This window comes from Megascapheus bottae, chromosome 10 (genome assembly GCF_031878675.1).
Source record: "Megascapheus bottae isolate mThoBot1 chromosome 10, mThoBot2.hap1, whole genome shotgun sequence".
NCBI classification, from domain to species: domain Eukaryota; kingdom Metazoa; phylum Chordata; class Mammalia; order Rodentia; family Geomyidae; genus Megascapheus; species Megascapheus bottae.
The window spans coordinates 53,986,427-54,004,095 of record NC_143518.1 but is presented as its reverse complement, the minus strand read 5'-3'; the positions used below and the strand labels follow the sequence as shown (position 1 = coordinate 54,004,095).

The 17,669-nt window shown below is 41.4% G+C and overlaps 1 protein-coding gene across 1 annotated transcript in view; it reads left to right on the top strand.

The window, feature by feature from the left end:
* The first annotated feature begins 3,213 nt into the window (after window positions 1-3,213).
* The window catches only part of LOC150058456 (zona pellucida sperm-binding protein 3 receptor-like), a 33,035-nt gene continuing 18,579 nt past the window's right edge, over window positions 3,214-17,669 (top strand). Inside the window, 10 exon segments of the mRNA XM_090341634.1 lie at window positions 3,214-3,350; window positions 4,129-4,319; window positions 5,597-5,776; window positions 7,145-7,244; window positions 9,150-9,235; window positions 9,383-9,574; window positions 11,074-11,256; window positions 12,963-13,160; window positions 14,987-15,187; window positions 17,389-17,564. Coding sequence (XP_090197760.1) covers window positions 4,133-4,319; window positions 5,597-5,776; window positions 7,145-7,244; window positions 9,150-9,235; window positions 9,383-9,574; window positions 11,074-11,256; window positions 12,963-13,160; window positions 14,987-15,187; window positions 17,389-17,564 — 1,503 coding nt within the window. The 5' untranslated portion in view covers window positions 3,214-3,350; window positions 4,129-4,132.

The window sequence follows — 17,669 nt, the reverse complement described above, 5'->3', positions numbered from 1 at the left end:
GGCCCTGGACTGCCTTGACTCCAGAGTTCCACAACTGCATGTCACTTAGGTGGTCAGAGGTCTACTCTCCCCTCAGCCCTGTCTTTTCCCCGCTATGAGGGAGCACAGCAATCCTCTGACCCCCATGAACACTGTCACTGTCATTCATGCCACATCTCAACCATTGCCTCTATAAAAAAGTTTACCTTTGTGTCTGATCTCTGCAGTCCAGCCCCAGAGAAGAAAAGTTCAGGTGATGAACAATGAAGACCTGCTTGTCCCATGCCTTCCACTTGATGGCACCACCATTCTCCTCAATATTAAAACGGGAGACCTTCCTTCATGCCCTTTGTACCTCTGGATATTCTAGAAAGTCCTTTATGACTTTTCTTTTTACCTGCTTTGTGCACATCAGGTCACACGTTCTAGAAAAGGCTTGGGTAGATTGAAGCAGATAGGAAGGAGGTATTTCAGGACGTCCCTGAAGGCTGTGAGCACGTGCTGAAGGGTGGAAAACTCATGTAGTGTCTCCCAAAGAGAGAGGAGGTGAAAATATCCCTGGAACTATATCTCTGGAGATTGAGCTGTTGGAACTACAGAGACAAGGCAAGACAATCAGTCCTGGAGTGAGCACCATGATTTTCCTATAAGGTGGTAAGCTGCCCAGATGGCTGGCAGTCTTGAATTTCACATACGCCACTTCTGTTTAGACTCTAGATTGAACTGGATGGCATTGTCCATTAGTGGACAATGCTTATGATAAGGAGCAGAATTTGTCCACCCCTTTAAATATCAGCAGAACCCATGGCTGCTGGCAGAGACCTGGCTTTGGAGTAACTGTCCAATGGATACAACGTTCTGGGTACTTCGCTAACAGGGAATCTGCTTGCTCTCCACTTTCTCCCTCCACCTGCTTGGGGTAGAATGCTAACCACGTATGTGGAGCCAGTTTCTGCCATGCAGAGGGAGTCAGCTTCTCAGGGGATGGTGGAGCAGTCCAGATAAAGGAAGCTGGCCCCTGCTCGATCATGGTGGGTGGTTTCACTGACCATTTGAAATGTGGTGTATTAAGAGTTGCATTTTGTTGTTTGCTTGGGGGTTTTTGTTTTGTTTCGTTTTTGTCCCTGAACTATCACAGGAAAGAAAAGCTTCCTCCTGGTCTGGGCCTCTTGAGTTTCTGAGAGGTGCATGAAAAAAAAACAAATACTAGTAGCCATGGATGTCTATTGTGTTGCTGTTTAGTTTCTCCAAGGCCACTGTCACTGGCCTGGAATTTCAGAGCTTGAATTTCAACTACCAAAGATAGAAGTATTCATCTATACTCACATTCAATTTGGTTTTCCCCACAAGCCCTTAGCCTGCTTCTTTTACTTTTATTACTAACATTGAAAGAACAGTCCTTTACTTAGGAGATTACTCCCTTCCTTAGAAGGCTGAAGAGTTGACTACCCTCACATCTGTAGTGACCTCTGGAGGTCTGTGGACAGTGGTGAATGATAATGTCATGAGGAAGAAAATCTGTAATGGTAATGTATGATAATGTTAATTTGGCTAATCACGTGTAGTTCAGCCTGAAAGAAGTCAATGAGGAAACATTCACTGTTCAATAGCATTCACTGACCACATTAAAATAAATGGAACTAACTTAAATATTTGAATTCCAGGTTTCATAAATAAGGGGGAGGATGATCGTGGTAAACTAGAGTTTCTGCCATGAAAAGTTGCAACTAATAAGACACATTCCTGAGTGAGGATTATACTGGGGTTTGAACTCAGGGCCCAAGCCTTTGCAAAGACACTCTACCACTTGAGCCATGCATCCAGTCCTTCTTGCTTTAGTTCCTTGTTTTCAAGTAGAATCTTCTGGGGTTTTTTGTTTGTTTGTTTGTTTGTTTGTTTGTTTTTGGTGAGGTTGGCCTTGCACTGAGATCCTCGTATATTGGAGCTGGTGGCCTGCATGTAAAATTTATACCTATTGTATGTGATGTATCATACATGGCTCAGCAAGCCACTCACACGCAAGCATCTGTCCCAAAGTTACTATCCAAGGAACCAAAATGAAGCAGCAATTTCTAGAAATGAACATTTTCATTTCTTCTCTTTTGATTTACTTGAACTTATTCTCTGCTTCCGTCTTGATGCAAGGATTTGTGTTTGAATGATTTGTAAAGAAATATATTATAGTTTGGACATGAAACCTCAATTTCTATAGGCATGTAAATGTTTGATCATATTTTTAAAATTAGTATTAGAAATTCAGATGTTCCTCAGGCTGAATGTGCCATTCTTAAAAAAAAAAAGGTGGGGACTATAGAATTTCATCTCAGTTTTTCTAGTTTCCATCTCTACAGTATTGTACAATAAATAATTTTTTGTCAGTGTCTTCAGGGGATACTGAAAAACCCTTTTACAAAATAGCCCCATACTGATATATCTTCCTGTACACCTTAAATCACCTCTAGAGTAATTGTAATAGCTGAACAAAATAAGAACTATGTAATATTATTTGGGGAATAATGACAAGAAAAGTGTTTGACCATGTACCGGTGGCCACACCTGTAATCCAATCTACTCAGGAGACTGAGACCTAAGCACCAAGAACAGACATTGAGAGGCTCTTTTCTCCAATTAGCCCGCAGAAAGCTAGAAATGGAGGTGTGACTCAGATGCTAAACAAACTTGAATGAAAAAAGAAAAGCAAGAGCATAAGAGCATGAAGCTCTGAGTTCAAGCCCTAGAACCAGCCTATATACACACCAAGAAAGAATGGGGAGAGAGAGAGAGAGAGAGAGAGAGAGAGAGAGAGAGAGAGAGAGAGAGAGAGAGAGAGAGAGAGAGAGAGAGAGAGAACAAGAAGACAGAAAGAAAATGTGTACACATACTCCATAGAGTTGCAAGCATTATAAGCCTAACTATCTTTGGGGATGGGTAAGTAGAGTGAATCTTCCACTTACCCTTTCTGAGAAAATGTAGACAAAAAGAGAAAAGCAAATGCTTTGGGCATCATATCAGATTTGAAGACTCACCCAGAAGCAACCAAGTATGCACTATGGCTTTGTTTCAGCTTGGTTTCTGCCACAAGTCATTGAATGGCTCCCAACCCCCTCACCAGGTCCTCACCAGGTCCAAACCAGTCAATGGCAGCCATGGTGGTAGAACTTGGGGTTCTGAGTAGAGCATTAGCTTGAAAGGAAAGAATGTTAGGGTGAATTCTGTTCTAGGGAGGGGCTAGGAATGTCAGATCAAAGGTATTTGATTCTGAGAAAAACAAAAAAACCAAAAAGGCAAAATTACTGAGTCTTCTATTTCTTCCTTAGATACCTTTTCAGATCAGTGATTTACTGCGAACTCAGACGACGTTGGAGGAAAAGGTGCTAATAAGTTTCAATTCTCCTTACCTCCTTCTCTCTCTCTACAACCCCAAAACCAAAGTAGCTCGCTGTTCCCTGAATTCAATTCACTACTCTTGGCTCTGAAATACCCAAATCAAACCATCTCATTCTTCCTCTCTTTTCCTTCCTTAACTTTCTCTTCCTCCTTCTTCTTCCTTCCCCTCTCCTTCTTTCTGTGGCAGTGGTAATCGAACACAGGGCTTCTCACATGCTAATGAAACACTCTGCTGCTTCCACACACCACCCCACTCCTCCAGCTGTCTTGTTTTACGTTTGTTTTCCAGAGTAGATCTCCCCAAATTTTTCTGGATTACTTTTGTAATTTGCCTGCCTCTGCCTCTGGAGTAACAGGGATTACAAGTGGGAGGCATCCCGTTTTGCTATGCAGAATCAACTGGAATCCACCTTTCTGTCGCCATCATTTCTCTGCCAACATTCCTCTATTTTTAGTAAATCCTAGTGCTGACTAGTTTTCTAAAAACAGCCTCTACTTTTCTTTTCATTGCTGTGTCTGATACTTGATTTTCACAGCAGTATTTAGCACCAAGGAAGCCGCTTTTAGAAAGCCCCTTCCTAACTCTCCATCTAGAGCTAACTGGCCGGGCTTCTGATAGTTGATGTAAATGTTTGCTCGTCACGTGGTTTCATACACACTTGATTGTAATCTCTTTGAAGATAATTTCCATGGGATTTTTTTTTCCTTAGGACATTATGACAGGTAAGAGTTCAGTGAGTGTTTATCAAGTTCTTTTAGCAGAAATATGTTGAAGAGGCACACTTCACATGTGATCATGCATGCCCCAAGACGTTCACATGTGCTCCCCAAGAAGTCTGCCTTCCACAGAGAAGAGGAACTGGCAGCCTGGCTGTTCCCTAGGCTGTGGAAAGCCACGGATTCAACTCTATTCCAAATGACCTTGGTCGCTATTCTAATGGCTCCAATTCTTGGTGAGTAATGAGAAGACAAGGCCTGTGGTCACTACATGAGTTCATTATGTACATTCCTTTAAGTAACAGCCAATAAATATCCCCTTGCCCATTGATGGCCTGGAATTTAAAGACATTTGCCATAATCCCATGAGCATGCCATTTCATACATGTTCTTTGTTGCTCCCTTGTAGAATTTCTTCCCTAGGTATCTATAAACAAATCTAAACTCAAAGTATGCATAACTTGCATAAATATGATTATCTATAAGCATGACTATGAAGAAATTCCACTACTCCTGGTTACTCAGAATGCAGTAATAGTTCTACTGGGTCATGCAGAAGGAAAATTTGTACTTTATTTACTCCTTGTCAGAGAAATAGAATTAAGATTTTATTTTTGAAGAGCTTAATTAGTCTCCACTGATGATATTGAAAAAACTGGGGGGGGGGCTAGGCAATCTAATCAAACCCCAAATGCCTGAAGAACATCATGTAAAGGCTGTATTGTATTCATAAACTAACAAGTAAAATTGGAACCTCTTTTTTATAACTACTTAAAGATAATGAAAGTATATTAACAGAAAGGACGGGAGGGAAGCCAGGCACCAGTGGTTCACACCTGTAATCCTAGCTACTCAGGTGGCTGAGATCTGAGGATTGAGGTTCAAAGCAAGCGGGGACAGGAAACTCCTTGAGAATCTTATCTGTGATAAACTATTCAAAAAAGCTAGAGGTGGCACTGTGGCTCAAGTGGTAGAGCACTCACCGTGAGCAAAAGAAGCTCAGGGATAGTGCCCAGACCCAGAGTTCAAGCCCCAGGAATGGCCAAAAAAAAAAAAAAGAAAAGAAAAAAAGGCAGGGGGGATGGGAAGATGGGATTGTAGGGGTAGAGGGAGGGGGAGGAAGGCAGGGGAGAAGAAAATGTAATCAAAAATGGTTTCTTCTCATTCCTACCTACAGGCTAGTTTTATGCATACAATTGTTATTTTAAAATATTGCTTAACTATAAGCAAGAGTTGGTATTACTTAGCATGGGTTTCTGAATAGACAGGTGTAGACATCTGAGAGAATAATGATATTACATTCACCCACTTTTACCTTTTGATAACTCATTCAGGGATGAACTTTTCATGATCATTATTCTCATTAATCAGAAAGCATGACTGGCCCATTAACCATCATGGACCCTGAGCCCAGGGCAGTGTGGGCCCTGCTGTAAATAGCCTGTTATTCAGACATGGGCAGCCAGGGTCCCAACATGTGACCTTCAGTGTTCCTTGTTATTTTGATGTCCAGGTGACTGCAACCCTCCACCCAAATTGCCATTTGCTTCTCCAATCCACCCGTTTTATTTAACAAGCTTCAAAACTGGAAATGTTCTGAAATACGTCTGCAACCTAGGCTACAAGAAAGTTAATTCAAGTCTCCTTATTTGTAATTTCAATGGTGAATGGACGTACACTGTCTTTTGTGTCAGTAAGTGTCTACTTTTATTGTTGGTAGTGGTGGTGGTAGAGGTGGGATTTGAACTCCAGGCTAGTGCTCTACTACTCTGAGCCATAGCATCACTTTTGGTTTTCTAGTGGTTAATAGGTGATCAGAGTCCCACAGCCTTTTCTGCTCAGGCTGGCTTTGAGGCACAATCCTCAGATTTCAACTTTTTCTGAGTAGCTAGGATTACAGATGTGAGCCACCAGCTCCTGGCTACATGCTTTCTTATCTGTACCTTTTATTCCAGAGAGCTCTCAGAGAAACTAAAATAACATTTCTAATTCATATGCCATTTTTTGAGTAAAGTAGTCTTAAAGACAGACACTGCCTATATATACTATTTAGAAGCCATCAATTGGGAATAAATCATGAAATGTTTTTCTATACAATCTAGCTTACAGAATCTATTGCTCCCCGCCCCCAGCTCCACCTCTCTGTAAGCAGCTGCACATTTTGAAGAGCATACATTTATGTGTACAATGGGTCAAAATGCCACATCCTGTATTACCACATTGGTTGTATTAAATACACAAAACACAGATAATTTTCCTCCTTTAAATGTCAGGGAAAAAAAATGGGCCAGGAGTGTAGCCTAGTAGTAGAGTGCTTCCCTAGCATACATGAAGCCCTGGGTTCAATTCCTTTGAACCACATACACAGAAAAAGCTGGAAATGGTGCTGCTGTGCAAGTGGTAAAGTGCTAGCCTTGAGCAAGCCCAAGGACAGTGCCCAGGCACTGAGTTCAAGCCCCAAGAATGCCCTGCCGGAAAAAATGTTTGTTTTTGTTTTTTTTACATGTTCTTTTTTTTTTTTATTGCCAGTTGTGGGCTTGAGCTCAGGGCCTGAGCACTGTCCTTGGACTTTCTCAAGGTTAGAGCTCTACCACTTGAGCCTCAGCACCATTTCTGGCTTTTTTCTATGTGTGTGGTACCGAGGAATGGAATCTGGGTCTTCTTGCATGCTAGGCAAGCACTCTACCACTAGGCCAAACTCCTGGCCCAGAAAAGATGTTTTTTAAAGTCAGAAAAATGGGTTGTATGTTTTCCTTTATTTTTTCCCTCATCATAGAAACTTAATGAGACAGAGTGGGAAAGAAGTGAGCACTACGCAGGGTGTGATAGTGTATCTGTCATCCTGTGCGGGGAGCCTAAAGCAGGAGTGTCATGACTTTAAGGCCAGCCTGGACTCCAGAGGGAGACCTGTGTCAAAACAAAGCAAACCATCAGCATTAGAGATACTCTCAAGATCTACCTGGAAGCAGGAATAAACTAAGCAGAGTTTCTTTGTCTAATGATATGGCTATTCGATATTTTCTAATGCGATCACTCATCATCCGTTTCATTTCCCTCCCAGAGAAACAGTGCAGACTCCCAGGGGAGTTAATGAATGGGAAAATAGAAATAAAGACTAATCTTGCCTATGGATCAACCATACAGTTCAGTTGTTCAAAAGGGTGAGTATGAGACAAGTTGAAATAAGCTCCTTTGAAGGGATTTTGATAAGGGGCAAATACATTCATATATTCCAAGAATAAAAGCAACCCATTCATTTGTTCAAGAATTCTTACTTCCTCCCACGTCCCTCCCTCCTCTTTCTCTCTGCCTTCTGACAGGAAGTGACTTTGTGCTTACAACTAGAAACACAACCGAGTATAGAATTTTATTTGTATAAAGACACCAAGGACCAATATTCTACTCACATTTTCACACAGACGACATCTGGCTATATGCATTGTTTTGAATTTTGCTATTACTGTTCTCTTCTCTGGATAGCATTCTGGAGCAAATGTCACTTGCATCCTACATGCTTCTCTTATATTCCCCATGGGCTGGTCTTCGGGGGAGGGGCCTACTGCATCCTAAGAGTGGAAAACTCACCAATGGTTCAGTGTCTTTACAAGACGACATAGGAGAGAGCTTGCTTCCTCTCCATCGATCTTCCATGTGAGACCACACTAAGAAGACAGACATGTAACCCAGGATGTGTGTGGAAGGGGTGCTCACCAGAGCTCAACCGTGCTGGTACTTTAGTCCCGAACTTCCAAGTCTCCGCACTGTGAGAATGAAATTTCTGTCCAGTTCTATATTCTGTCACATTCTATTAGAGCAGTCTGAAGTAAAGAAGATCTTAGATTTTCCTATGCCAAGTGTTTGCCAATTTGTATGATTGTGCGTGTGTGTGTGTATGTGTGTGTGTGAGAGAGAGACAGACAGACAGACAGACAGACAGACAGAGACAGACAGACAGACAGAGACAGAGACAGAGACAGAGAGGCAGAGAGAAAGAGACAGAGAGACAGAGAGAGAGTTATTATGGGCATTATAATAGCTTTTCATTACTTTGACAAAATATCTGAGACCCACAGTTTAAAAGGAGAAAGGCTTCAGTTTTGCACATGGTATTAGAAGATTTGGCTCATTGTAGCTTAGCCTCCGTCTCCTTGGGCCTGTGGCAAGGCAGTACATTATGGTGGGAGAATGCAGTAGAACAAAGCTACTCACCACATAGGGACATGAAGGCAAAAAGAGTGAGAGAAAGTGACACAAGTCCCTTCTGGGGCATGTTCCCAGATGAGTTACTTCCTCCACCTAGTCCTAGGTCTTAAAGTCTCTACAGTCTTCCAGTAGTCCTACCATATTGAGACCAAGTCCCATGAACCTTTGAGGAATGTCCCAGATCCAAACTCTACCAAGGATGTAGTTTTCTAATGAGTATAGTATAACTTACCATGGATTATTAAATGGCCCTCACATGTAGATAGTGTTTCCTGTCTCATTCTATGTGTGTTGCCACATGAGGCCTTCAGAAATCATGAGCACATGATAGCACAGACATGTATCTGCCCACACGCTTCTCATTGGCCCTTGGCCTGTACTGATAATTTTGTTTGGCCTACAAATGATGTTATAAATATTGAAGTGCCCCTTAGCAGAAAAAGAAAAACAAAAACAAAATAGAACAAATAGAAGTTCCCCATCCCTGAAAGGATAAACTTTTAGAAATGTTAAACTAGAGAAAAGGAAAATTTTAGTTTTGACACTATTTATCTTTTTCTTTTTTCCTGGTGGTACTGGGATTTGAGCTCAGGGCGTTGGGCTTGCTGGACAGGCACTCAACTACTTGAGGCATGCTTCTAATCCTTTTTGCTTTTGGAATTTTTCAAGAAAGTCCTTTACACACACACACACACACACACACACACACACACACACACACAACCACCATCACCTCCACCACCACCAACAACAACAACAACAAAACAAAATAAAACAAAAGCAGAAACAACCCCAAAACATCACCGGCAATTGCTACTCAGAGAAAGACAAATGTCACTGAAATATTTTACCTGTCTTTTCAGATATCAACTAGTTGGTGAGTCAACTAGTCAGTGTCATACCCAGGGAAGAGGAGTTAACTGGAGCAATCCTCTCCCAGAATGTGTAAGTAAGTAAAATTCATTTCTCACAATGATTCCATCCCTGAGCCCTATTAGATTATATGTCTCCTGTGCCTCTTCCGTCTGAATGTTGAGGAATTTTAGATGTGCCATGGTAGCCTCTTTGTTCCTTTCTCCCCATCCTCACCTCTCAGGTATCAAGTGTGAGCCCCCTCCGGTCATCAGCAATGGGAAGCACAGTGGTGGAGAAGATATCTTCACCTATGGCTCCACAGTCACCTACAGCTGTAACCCCAACTTCTCACTCGTAGGCAACGCCTCCATTTTTTGCACTGTAATGAATAAAACAATAGGTGTCTGGAGCCCGAGCCCTCCTACCTGTAAAAGTAAGTCACATAAAAGACAAACTAAGCCAATGCAGGTCCCCCGTCCCCCTAAGCTAATCTCATTGCGTGCTCTTTAAGCAGGATAGCACAAGCTATGTTGGGTTATAGATCCATAGCCAAATCTGCCTTCACAGGAAGGTTTTTCTAACTCTTTCTTGTGTACTTTTAGGCCAGGATAATTTTCAGAGTAGTCCTCATATACATGATAATTGTGACTGTTCAGATGTTTCCAACACCTCTCTGTTGTAACATCCCTAGACAGCTCAGCAAGAGAAGGAAACAAGAGAGATAACTAGACAATTTCTGGCTCTTTAATTCTTGGCTTGGAAGTCATGCTCATCATAGTCATTAATTAGCCTTTGGGCCAAAATTTGTCTCTTGCTTGTGCTTAGGGTCCATTTATTCCAGAAGGAGTGGACCCATATTAGATATTAACCACATCCACTACCACTCAGCAGACTACTAGAAGTCCAAGCCAACCAGAGCCAGGGAAGGGAAGGGTGAAGGCAGGGATTTAGCTTGCAGCCTTCAGTCCCACTATTAAAGTGCCTTCAAACCACATTGCATTTTCTGTTCTTAGCACAGGACACATCCAAGGTTGGGGGAACGTACCTTAACCATGAATAGAGCTCAAAATGCATGGAGTCAGGATAGCAGTAGGGGGTATACAGCAGGAGCTGAGGCCGAGAATGGTGGCCCAAGACAGGTAATGAACTTCTAGAATGTCACACTAAGGAATGATAATGAAAGTGAAGTGAAAGAATAAAAGGGACAGCAATCTGAAGTGGGATAAGACACAGCTGACAGATGCCAGTTTCTACCCCCCAGCCAAGAGGTGAAGGGAGCTTCAGCTTGCCCCGTGGCAGTGGGCTAGAGAGGAGTGGAGAGGAATTCAGGCTACAGGGTGGGCAGAACTTGCTGAATGATGGGGTGGGAACTGTGATGAGGGCTATGTTTGTTTTCTGTTACCAGACCACAGGTTTTAGATGCTTTCTACCCTTTCTGGCTGCTATGTCATTCTTGTGGGCCACTGACACAGTCAAAATCATCCTGGAGATTTGGCCAAGATTGTGGAAGGATTTGGATACTTTGATTTGGGGCTCTAAGGTTTAGAAACAGCTATATTTTGTGGATGAGAAAGTTGGTCCACTCTTTCCACAGAGACCTACTCAGTTTCCTGAGTACTGAAAGAACCCATAAAGCTTTCTTATGTGTTAATCGTTCCTATTTATCTGTATCATGCCTTCTTTTGAAGCATGTCAACATTTGCAATCACATCGTGTGTGTGTGTGTGTGTGTGTGTGTGTGTGCGCGCGCACGTGCGTGTGCGTGCATGCATGCGTGCATGTATGTGTGTTGATTTGAGGCAGGGTCTCATTCAGTAACTCAGATCGGCTTTGTAGCTCACTATCTTCCTGCTTCTGCCTCTGAAGTTGCAGTCACATGTTTATTGCTATTTCTCCTTTATAACTTAGATATCTTTTCCCATTCCATTTTAGAAATCGTTTGTCAGAAGCCCCAGATTCCTAAAGCAATCTTAGCCTCTGGATTCAAAGATTTCTACATTTACAAAGACACCATTATGATTAGCTGCACGAATGGCTTTGTTCTCAGAGGCAGCAGTCTGATCCGTTGTGAAGCCAATAACCAGTGGTTCCCTTCTCTTCCCACCTGCGAACGTAGTGAGTACTGTGGAGGAGCTGCTAGACTTGTCTTCTGAAGTCACGTGGAATGTAGATGCAGGATGCTTTACAAGCACAAGCTTCCTTTCATCTCAGTACTCATATGCCAAGGCTACAATTTTCCTTAGTCGTCTTGTTAGAAGGAAGATCTTGATAGTAATCTTAGCATCCTGGAAGGATTCCATGTGCACTATAGTTGTCACTCCAAGGACTTTGATGATAGAGTAGATTATATAATCATTCCAAAACTTCTCCAGTAGGTGACAATAAACCTTCTCATCATAATATCAATAAATTACGACTATGTCTTAAAGATGAAAGGCAAAATTCTTTTTGAAGAAGAGTTCCTTGATTTTTTTTTACAGAGGCATTCTGTGGGGTATTTGTATGGAGAAATATATATGTATAATATATGCAAATATGATTATATACTTACAATATCAATACATATCTAGTTATATATGTTATATTTGTATGTTATATATGTGATATATACATATGTATATATGCAATGTGGTTTTTTTTTTTTTCCCAGTCCTGGGCTTGAGCTCAGAGCTTGAGCATTGTCCTTGGACTTTCTCAAGGCTAGCACTCTACCCCTTGAGCCTCAGCACCACTTCTGGCTTTTTGCTATGTATGTGGAGTACCAACGAATCGAACCTGGGTCTTCGAGCATGCTAGGCAAGCACTCTACCACTAAGCCAAACTCCTGGTCCCTGCAATGTGTTTTTGACCTCTCTATCACTGATATATATACATTTATCTGTATATATCTACATATACATGGTGTACACACATCTATGTACACATATGTATGCAAGTACATACATATATACATATACATACCTGTATATACATATGTACCTATTGCTTGCAATTATACTTATTGAAAGCTTTTTCATACCAAACGCTACTCTAAATATTATGTGTTAATTAATTCATTTATATCAGTCCTAAGAGATGGCCATGGTTTATATCTCATTGAGAATATGACTGAACTGAGTTGTTCAGAAACACGTCGATTCACACATGGAATCCATGGTGATGGGTGCCAGCACTGAGCTGTGATTTGTCATCCCAAGAACACAGGTGTCCTTCAAACTGTGTAAAGATGGAACTCAAGAAACATTGCCCTGAACAGATCAGTTTCTCCTTTTCATTTGACATTGGCCACCAGTACATACTTGAATGGCAAAAAGAAAAATACCAAACTAACACTCACCCTCAAAGGTTATATGGGACTTGGCATGACACCCTGGATTTTCGGAGGACAGTAGTCAAGGAAAATGCCTTATATTAGTTCCCCATTAGGCAAAGAGACCACAGAGTGCATTTGATCTTAGAGCCAGTGATTGCTATGCATTTCCAGTTATCCTAATACCTCCTCTGAAGATGAGCCGTTCTGATAGAAGGGCAGAAAGGTGGAAGGTGGATTGCGCTCCCGAGTGGCTGGACCAATACCTAAAACTGTCTCCTCCTTGTACCATGCCACTTCCCCCTCCCACCCCAATACCCCCCCAGCCTTTCAGAGCCAGAGTGGCTACTGAGAAGTGATAGTGTTGCCACCTAGTCTAATTTTCATTATCCTCACCTCCAGTTTCTTGTTGAATAAAACTACCATATCCTTTTTGGGGGTCAGCTTTGTGGGTTTCTCTGGCAACCCTAGTAATGGTTTTCACCCACCTTTATTCTTTCTTCATGTCTAGGTGGTTGTGTTAACTTACCAGACATTCCCTTTGCTTCCTGGGAAGGCAACACCTTTACCTCAAAAAATGTGACCAAATTTGGAGTTGGGACACACTTGAAATATCAGTGTAAGCCTGGCTATCGATCTATTTCAAGCGACCCTCAGATTGTGATCTGTCAGGAAAATTTGACGTGGACATTTTCCGGAGGGTGCGAGAGTAAGTGAACTCAAAGCTTCTTTTCCTGAGTGTGCTGCGCTTCTTTTCTATTGAACATGTGGAGTTCAGTCTTTGAAATTTCCTAGGAAATTTCCATTGCATAAACAGTCATTGCTGTTGGGTCCACATCTAGTGTGTGCTTGAAACTATGCATGTTTTACAGGTGTGGCTTCACAATTTATTCAGTTGTTGATTTCTTTCTTTCTTTTTTTTTTTTTGCCAGTCCTGGGCTTGAGCTCAGGGCCTGAGCACTGTCCTTGGACTTTCTCAAGGCTAGAGCTCTACCACTTGAGCCTCAGCACCACTTCTGGCTTTTTTCTATGTATGTGGTACCGAGGAATCGAACCCGGGTCTTCATGCATGCTAGGCAAGCACTTTAACCACTAGGCCAAACTCCCGGCCCCTGTTGATTTCTTTCATTTTAAACAATTTTTCTTTTCATATTTTGAAATGACAGTACCATATATATATATATATATTGTGTATGGTCTATTTTACTGGCTAGTTTAACATTTTATGGTTATAAAATGACTTATTTTTTATCCTGTAGCTATTTATCTTTTTTGCTTTCATTATTTTCCGAATAGGTTCTTGCTCTTTGCCAGAGCTTCCCTGGACCTCAATCCACCCTATTCATGCTTCCTACGTAGCTGATATGACAGGCAACCCCACATGCCTGGCTTTTTATTGGTTGAGAGAGGGCCTTTTTCTCTAAGGTGCTAGTGTTCCATTTTTCCCAATCCTCTGGAAATCTTTAATCTCACTGATTTTTGTCTTTCTCACTGAGAATTTTGCTGTGATTTATGTGATATTGATTGATACCTTCCACAGCATTTTTCATTTTGTTTACTGTACTTATCGGCTTCAGAATTACTCATGTGCCAGTCCTGGGGCTAAAACTCAGGGCCTGGGCATTGTCCCTGAAATGTTTTGCTCAAAGCTCCTGCTCAACCAATTGAGCCATCACTCTACTTTCAGCTTTTTGGGTGGTTAATTGGAGAAAAGAGTCTCAAACGTTCTTGCCTGCTCTGGCTTTGAACCAAGATCCTCAGATCTCAGCCTCCTAAGTAGCCACTGGCACCTGTCTACTCTTCAGTAGTTTTTTAAAAGGCAGTTAAATTTCAATGATAAGTTGCTAAATTGTTTTTCTATGTTTTCTTGAAGTTTATTGAATTTCTTTAAAACAGTGACTTGAAATTCTCTGAGAGATTACATATATCTACTGCAATATGGTCATTTTCTGATGCCTTATTTTATCTATTAGTACAAGTTCCCTGAAGGATCTTTACCAGTGTATAACAACGTCAGCACATTAAAGATTAAATAAATATTCCAGTCACTAACATCTGGATTTGATTATGCTAATCCTTTCAGAAATTCTTGATAATTTTTATTTTAAAAAGTTATCTTTAAGTAGCTGTACAAGGACTGACATTTCAACATGCCAGTTTATAAGTACACTGCATCTTTTTTTTTTTTTTGCCAGTCCTGGGCTTGAGCTCAGGGTCTGAGCACTGTCCTTGGACTTTCTCAAGGCTAGAGCTCTACCACTTGAGCCTCAGCACCACTCTGGCTTTTATCTATGTATGTGGTATTGAGGAATCAAACCTGGGTCTTTGTGCATGTTGGGCAAGCACTCAACCTCTAGGCCAAACTCCCAGTCCATACAATGCATCTTGATCAACGAGTTTTATGAGTTTAATCACTAGTAAAGGTAGAGTAGGGTAGAGTAAAGGTAGATAGGATGGGGTTTTAAAAGTAGGGTAAGGTTTTTCAAGCTTTCCTGATGATTTTATAAAACTTGAATACCACTTTTTCTCTCTCAGAGGTATGTTGCCCAAAGCCAGATCTGGAGAAAATCAGAATCATAAGTGAGAGGAGAGACTTGACTCATATATGTTTCTACACCTATGGAGACTATATTTTCTACATGTGTGATAATGGCTACATCCCTGTTTCAATTGATGGAAGGAGTTCATGCCAAGCAGATGGCAAGTGGGCACCTAAAACACCATCATGTAAGTCAGGTAAGAATACTGAGCGAACTGGTTATCATGATTTGCCGGGTGCCCCCAAATCCTCTTCCCCTGCAGTGCTGCAAAGTGGTACACTTCTCAAGACCTGGTGAGTTTGGGATTGTTCTTCTAAGAATTACTGTGCAAAGAGGATCACAGACACACAACACTAACTCCATGAGAGGAAACAAGAGAGGAGGAGGATTCATGAGCATTTCTTGGAATAGAATAGTGACTTTGATAGGAATTAGGGGCCTTAGAGCCTAGTGACTATGACATGGGCCCTTTTATTTCTTGCTTTAAATCAGATCTGAAGAACTACATCTCTGTTAATATGCTAATCTTAGAAGAAGAAGGAAAATCTAGGGCAGTAAGTATCTGTCTCTGATAGGGGTAAGACACTGAAATGTTATCACTGAGGGAGATCTTCAATATGCATAATTCTTTAGAGTAAAGCTTGAAAAAAAATCCAAGTTTGAGAAAATAACTCAAGGACTAGGAGCTAATTTTGGAGGTCATAATAGGAGACAGGATTATGTGGGGAAGGGAGACAGCCAGAGATTAACAGGGAGAAAAGTAACCAAGATAAACCTCAGTGTTTGATTCTTGAAACTACAGATAAAAGCTTCAGACACTTCTCCATTGATCTATCTCCCATTGATTTGGACGTTACTTGAAAGCCAGAAATTGTTTGATGACAACTCTGTTTCTTTTGGCATTGGAAATGGACCTGAATTTTTGGGAGGGTGGTGGGGTTGGGGGGGGAATGAGGGATTCATAGTGAATGCTTATGTAGAACACAGTGTAAATGTGAGACTGAACGAAATTGTACCCTCCTTCTGAGACTGCTCTCAGAAGCAGCCCAAGGTGCTGTGATGTGGGTGCAGAAGCATGTGGTGCAGTGAGTCCCATGTTCCACTCGGATCTGTTCACACCCTCATACTAATTGCACTGCTGCTGGTGATTTCAATTAGTGACCACCCCCAGTCTCTTAAAGATAATGCACAGGAATTTCATGGAATAAACAACCCCCACTGTTAAGGCTATATTTTTTTTATCATAGTTTATAGCAAGTAAACATAAACCAATGTTTCTTTTTTATTTCCATGTATTATAATTGAATGAAAGGGTTTCATTGCTATACATGCATCTATACCATGCTACGGCTGTCACTGATATAAACTTCTACTCACTATCACCCATTTCACATTTCCCTCAGCTGCCATTAGCACTTCAGTAGGCTTAGGTTTCTTGCTAGACATGCAGACTCTGGTGACAACTTTTGTTGAATGAGATTTCCTGGGGTCTTTTAAGTGCCCAGTTCCTCATTAATCCCATGTATGGAAGCATAAAGAATTACTTTTGTGACGATCCTAAACTCTGATACATTCTTCCATGCTCTAGCTACCTATGAGACATCCTACCTCCATTCCCCCTTCCCCAAATCTCTGTCTTCAATGAACTGTTACTGGAACTGTAGCTATCTTTACATTGAGTAGACAAAGCCAACAAGACAACGCGCCAAAGGTGAAACAGATGTAAACTGTAATAGTAGATCCTCCACTACATTCATTTGTAGCTTCAGGAAAAGGAAGTTTCTTAATTTATTTTCCATGAGTCACAGATTCAGTGCCACGGGATGGAATAATTTATTAACAATTTTATAAAAGTTGGGCCGGGAGTTTGGCCTAGTGGTAGAGTGCTTGGCTAGCATGCAAGAAGACCCAGATTCCTCGGTACCACATACATAGAAAAAAGCTGGAAGTGGTGCTGAGGCTCAAGCGGTAGAGCTCTAGCCTTGAGAAAGCCCAAGGACAGTGCCCAGGCCCTGAGTTCAAGCCTCAGAACTGGCAAAAAAAAAATTTCAACAAGGGGAGAGGGTAGGGGGAGGGAAATGGGGACAAGAACATGAGAAAGGGTAGCAATGTTTGTTAAGTAATGCACCTTCTATCTGGTGAATATAATGTAACCCTTCTATTAATTTAAAAATATAGCTAAAAATTCAACAAACAGAACATGCAGTACTTTCTCCTTAAAGGTGACTGTTAGAAGTATGCCTAACAAAGAAGAATGACAAAAATTGAGCTTAGAACAATTAGTACAATCTGATCATAAATAGGAACAGAGTTTAAAATTTTCTTATCCAATGCTATTTGGATGCCTTTTTCTGAAAAAAAAAAACATAGAATGTTCAAAATGTGTTTCCATTCTAGCCTGGTGTCCAAAACCAGTGATACAAAATGGAAAGCTGTCTGTGACGAAGGATCACTATTTTGAATTGGAAAATGTCACCGTCTATTGTAACGCTGGTTATAAAATGGTCGGTCCTTACAATATCATGTGCTCAGACAAAAATATTTGGTATCCAGTGGTACCCAAGTGCGTGAGGGTAAGTAGCACAGTTGAGGGAGGTTCTGAGTTCTCCATGGCTTGGTCCTGTGACAGCTGACTCTTGTCAGGATGCTTAAGTCACGTGCCTAACGGGGCGGTTTTG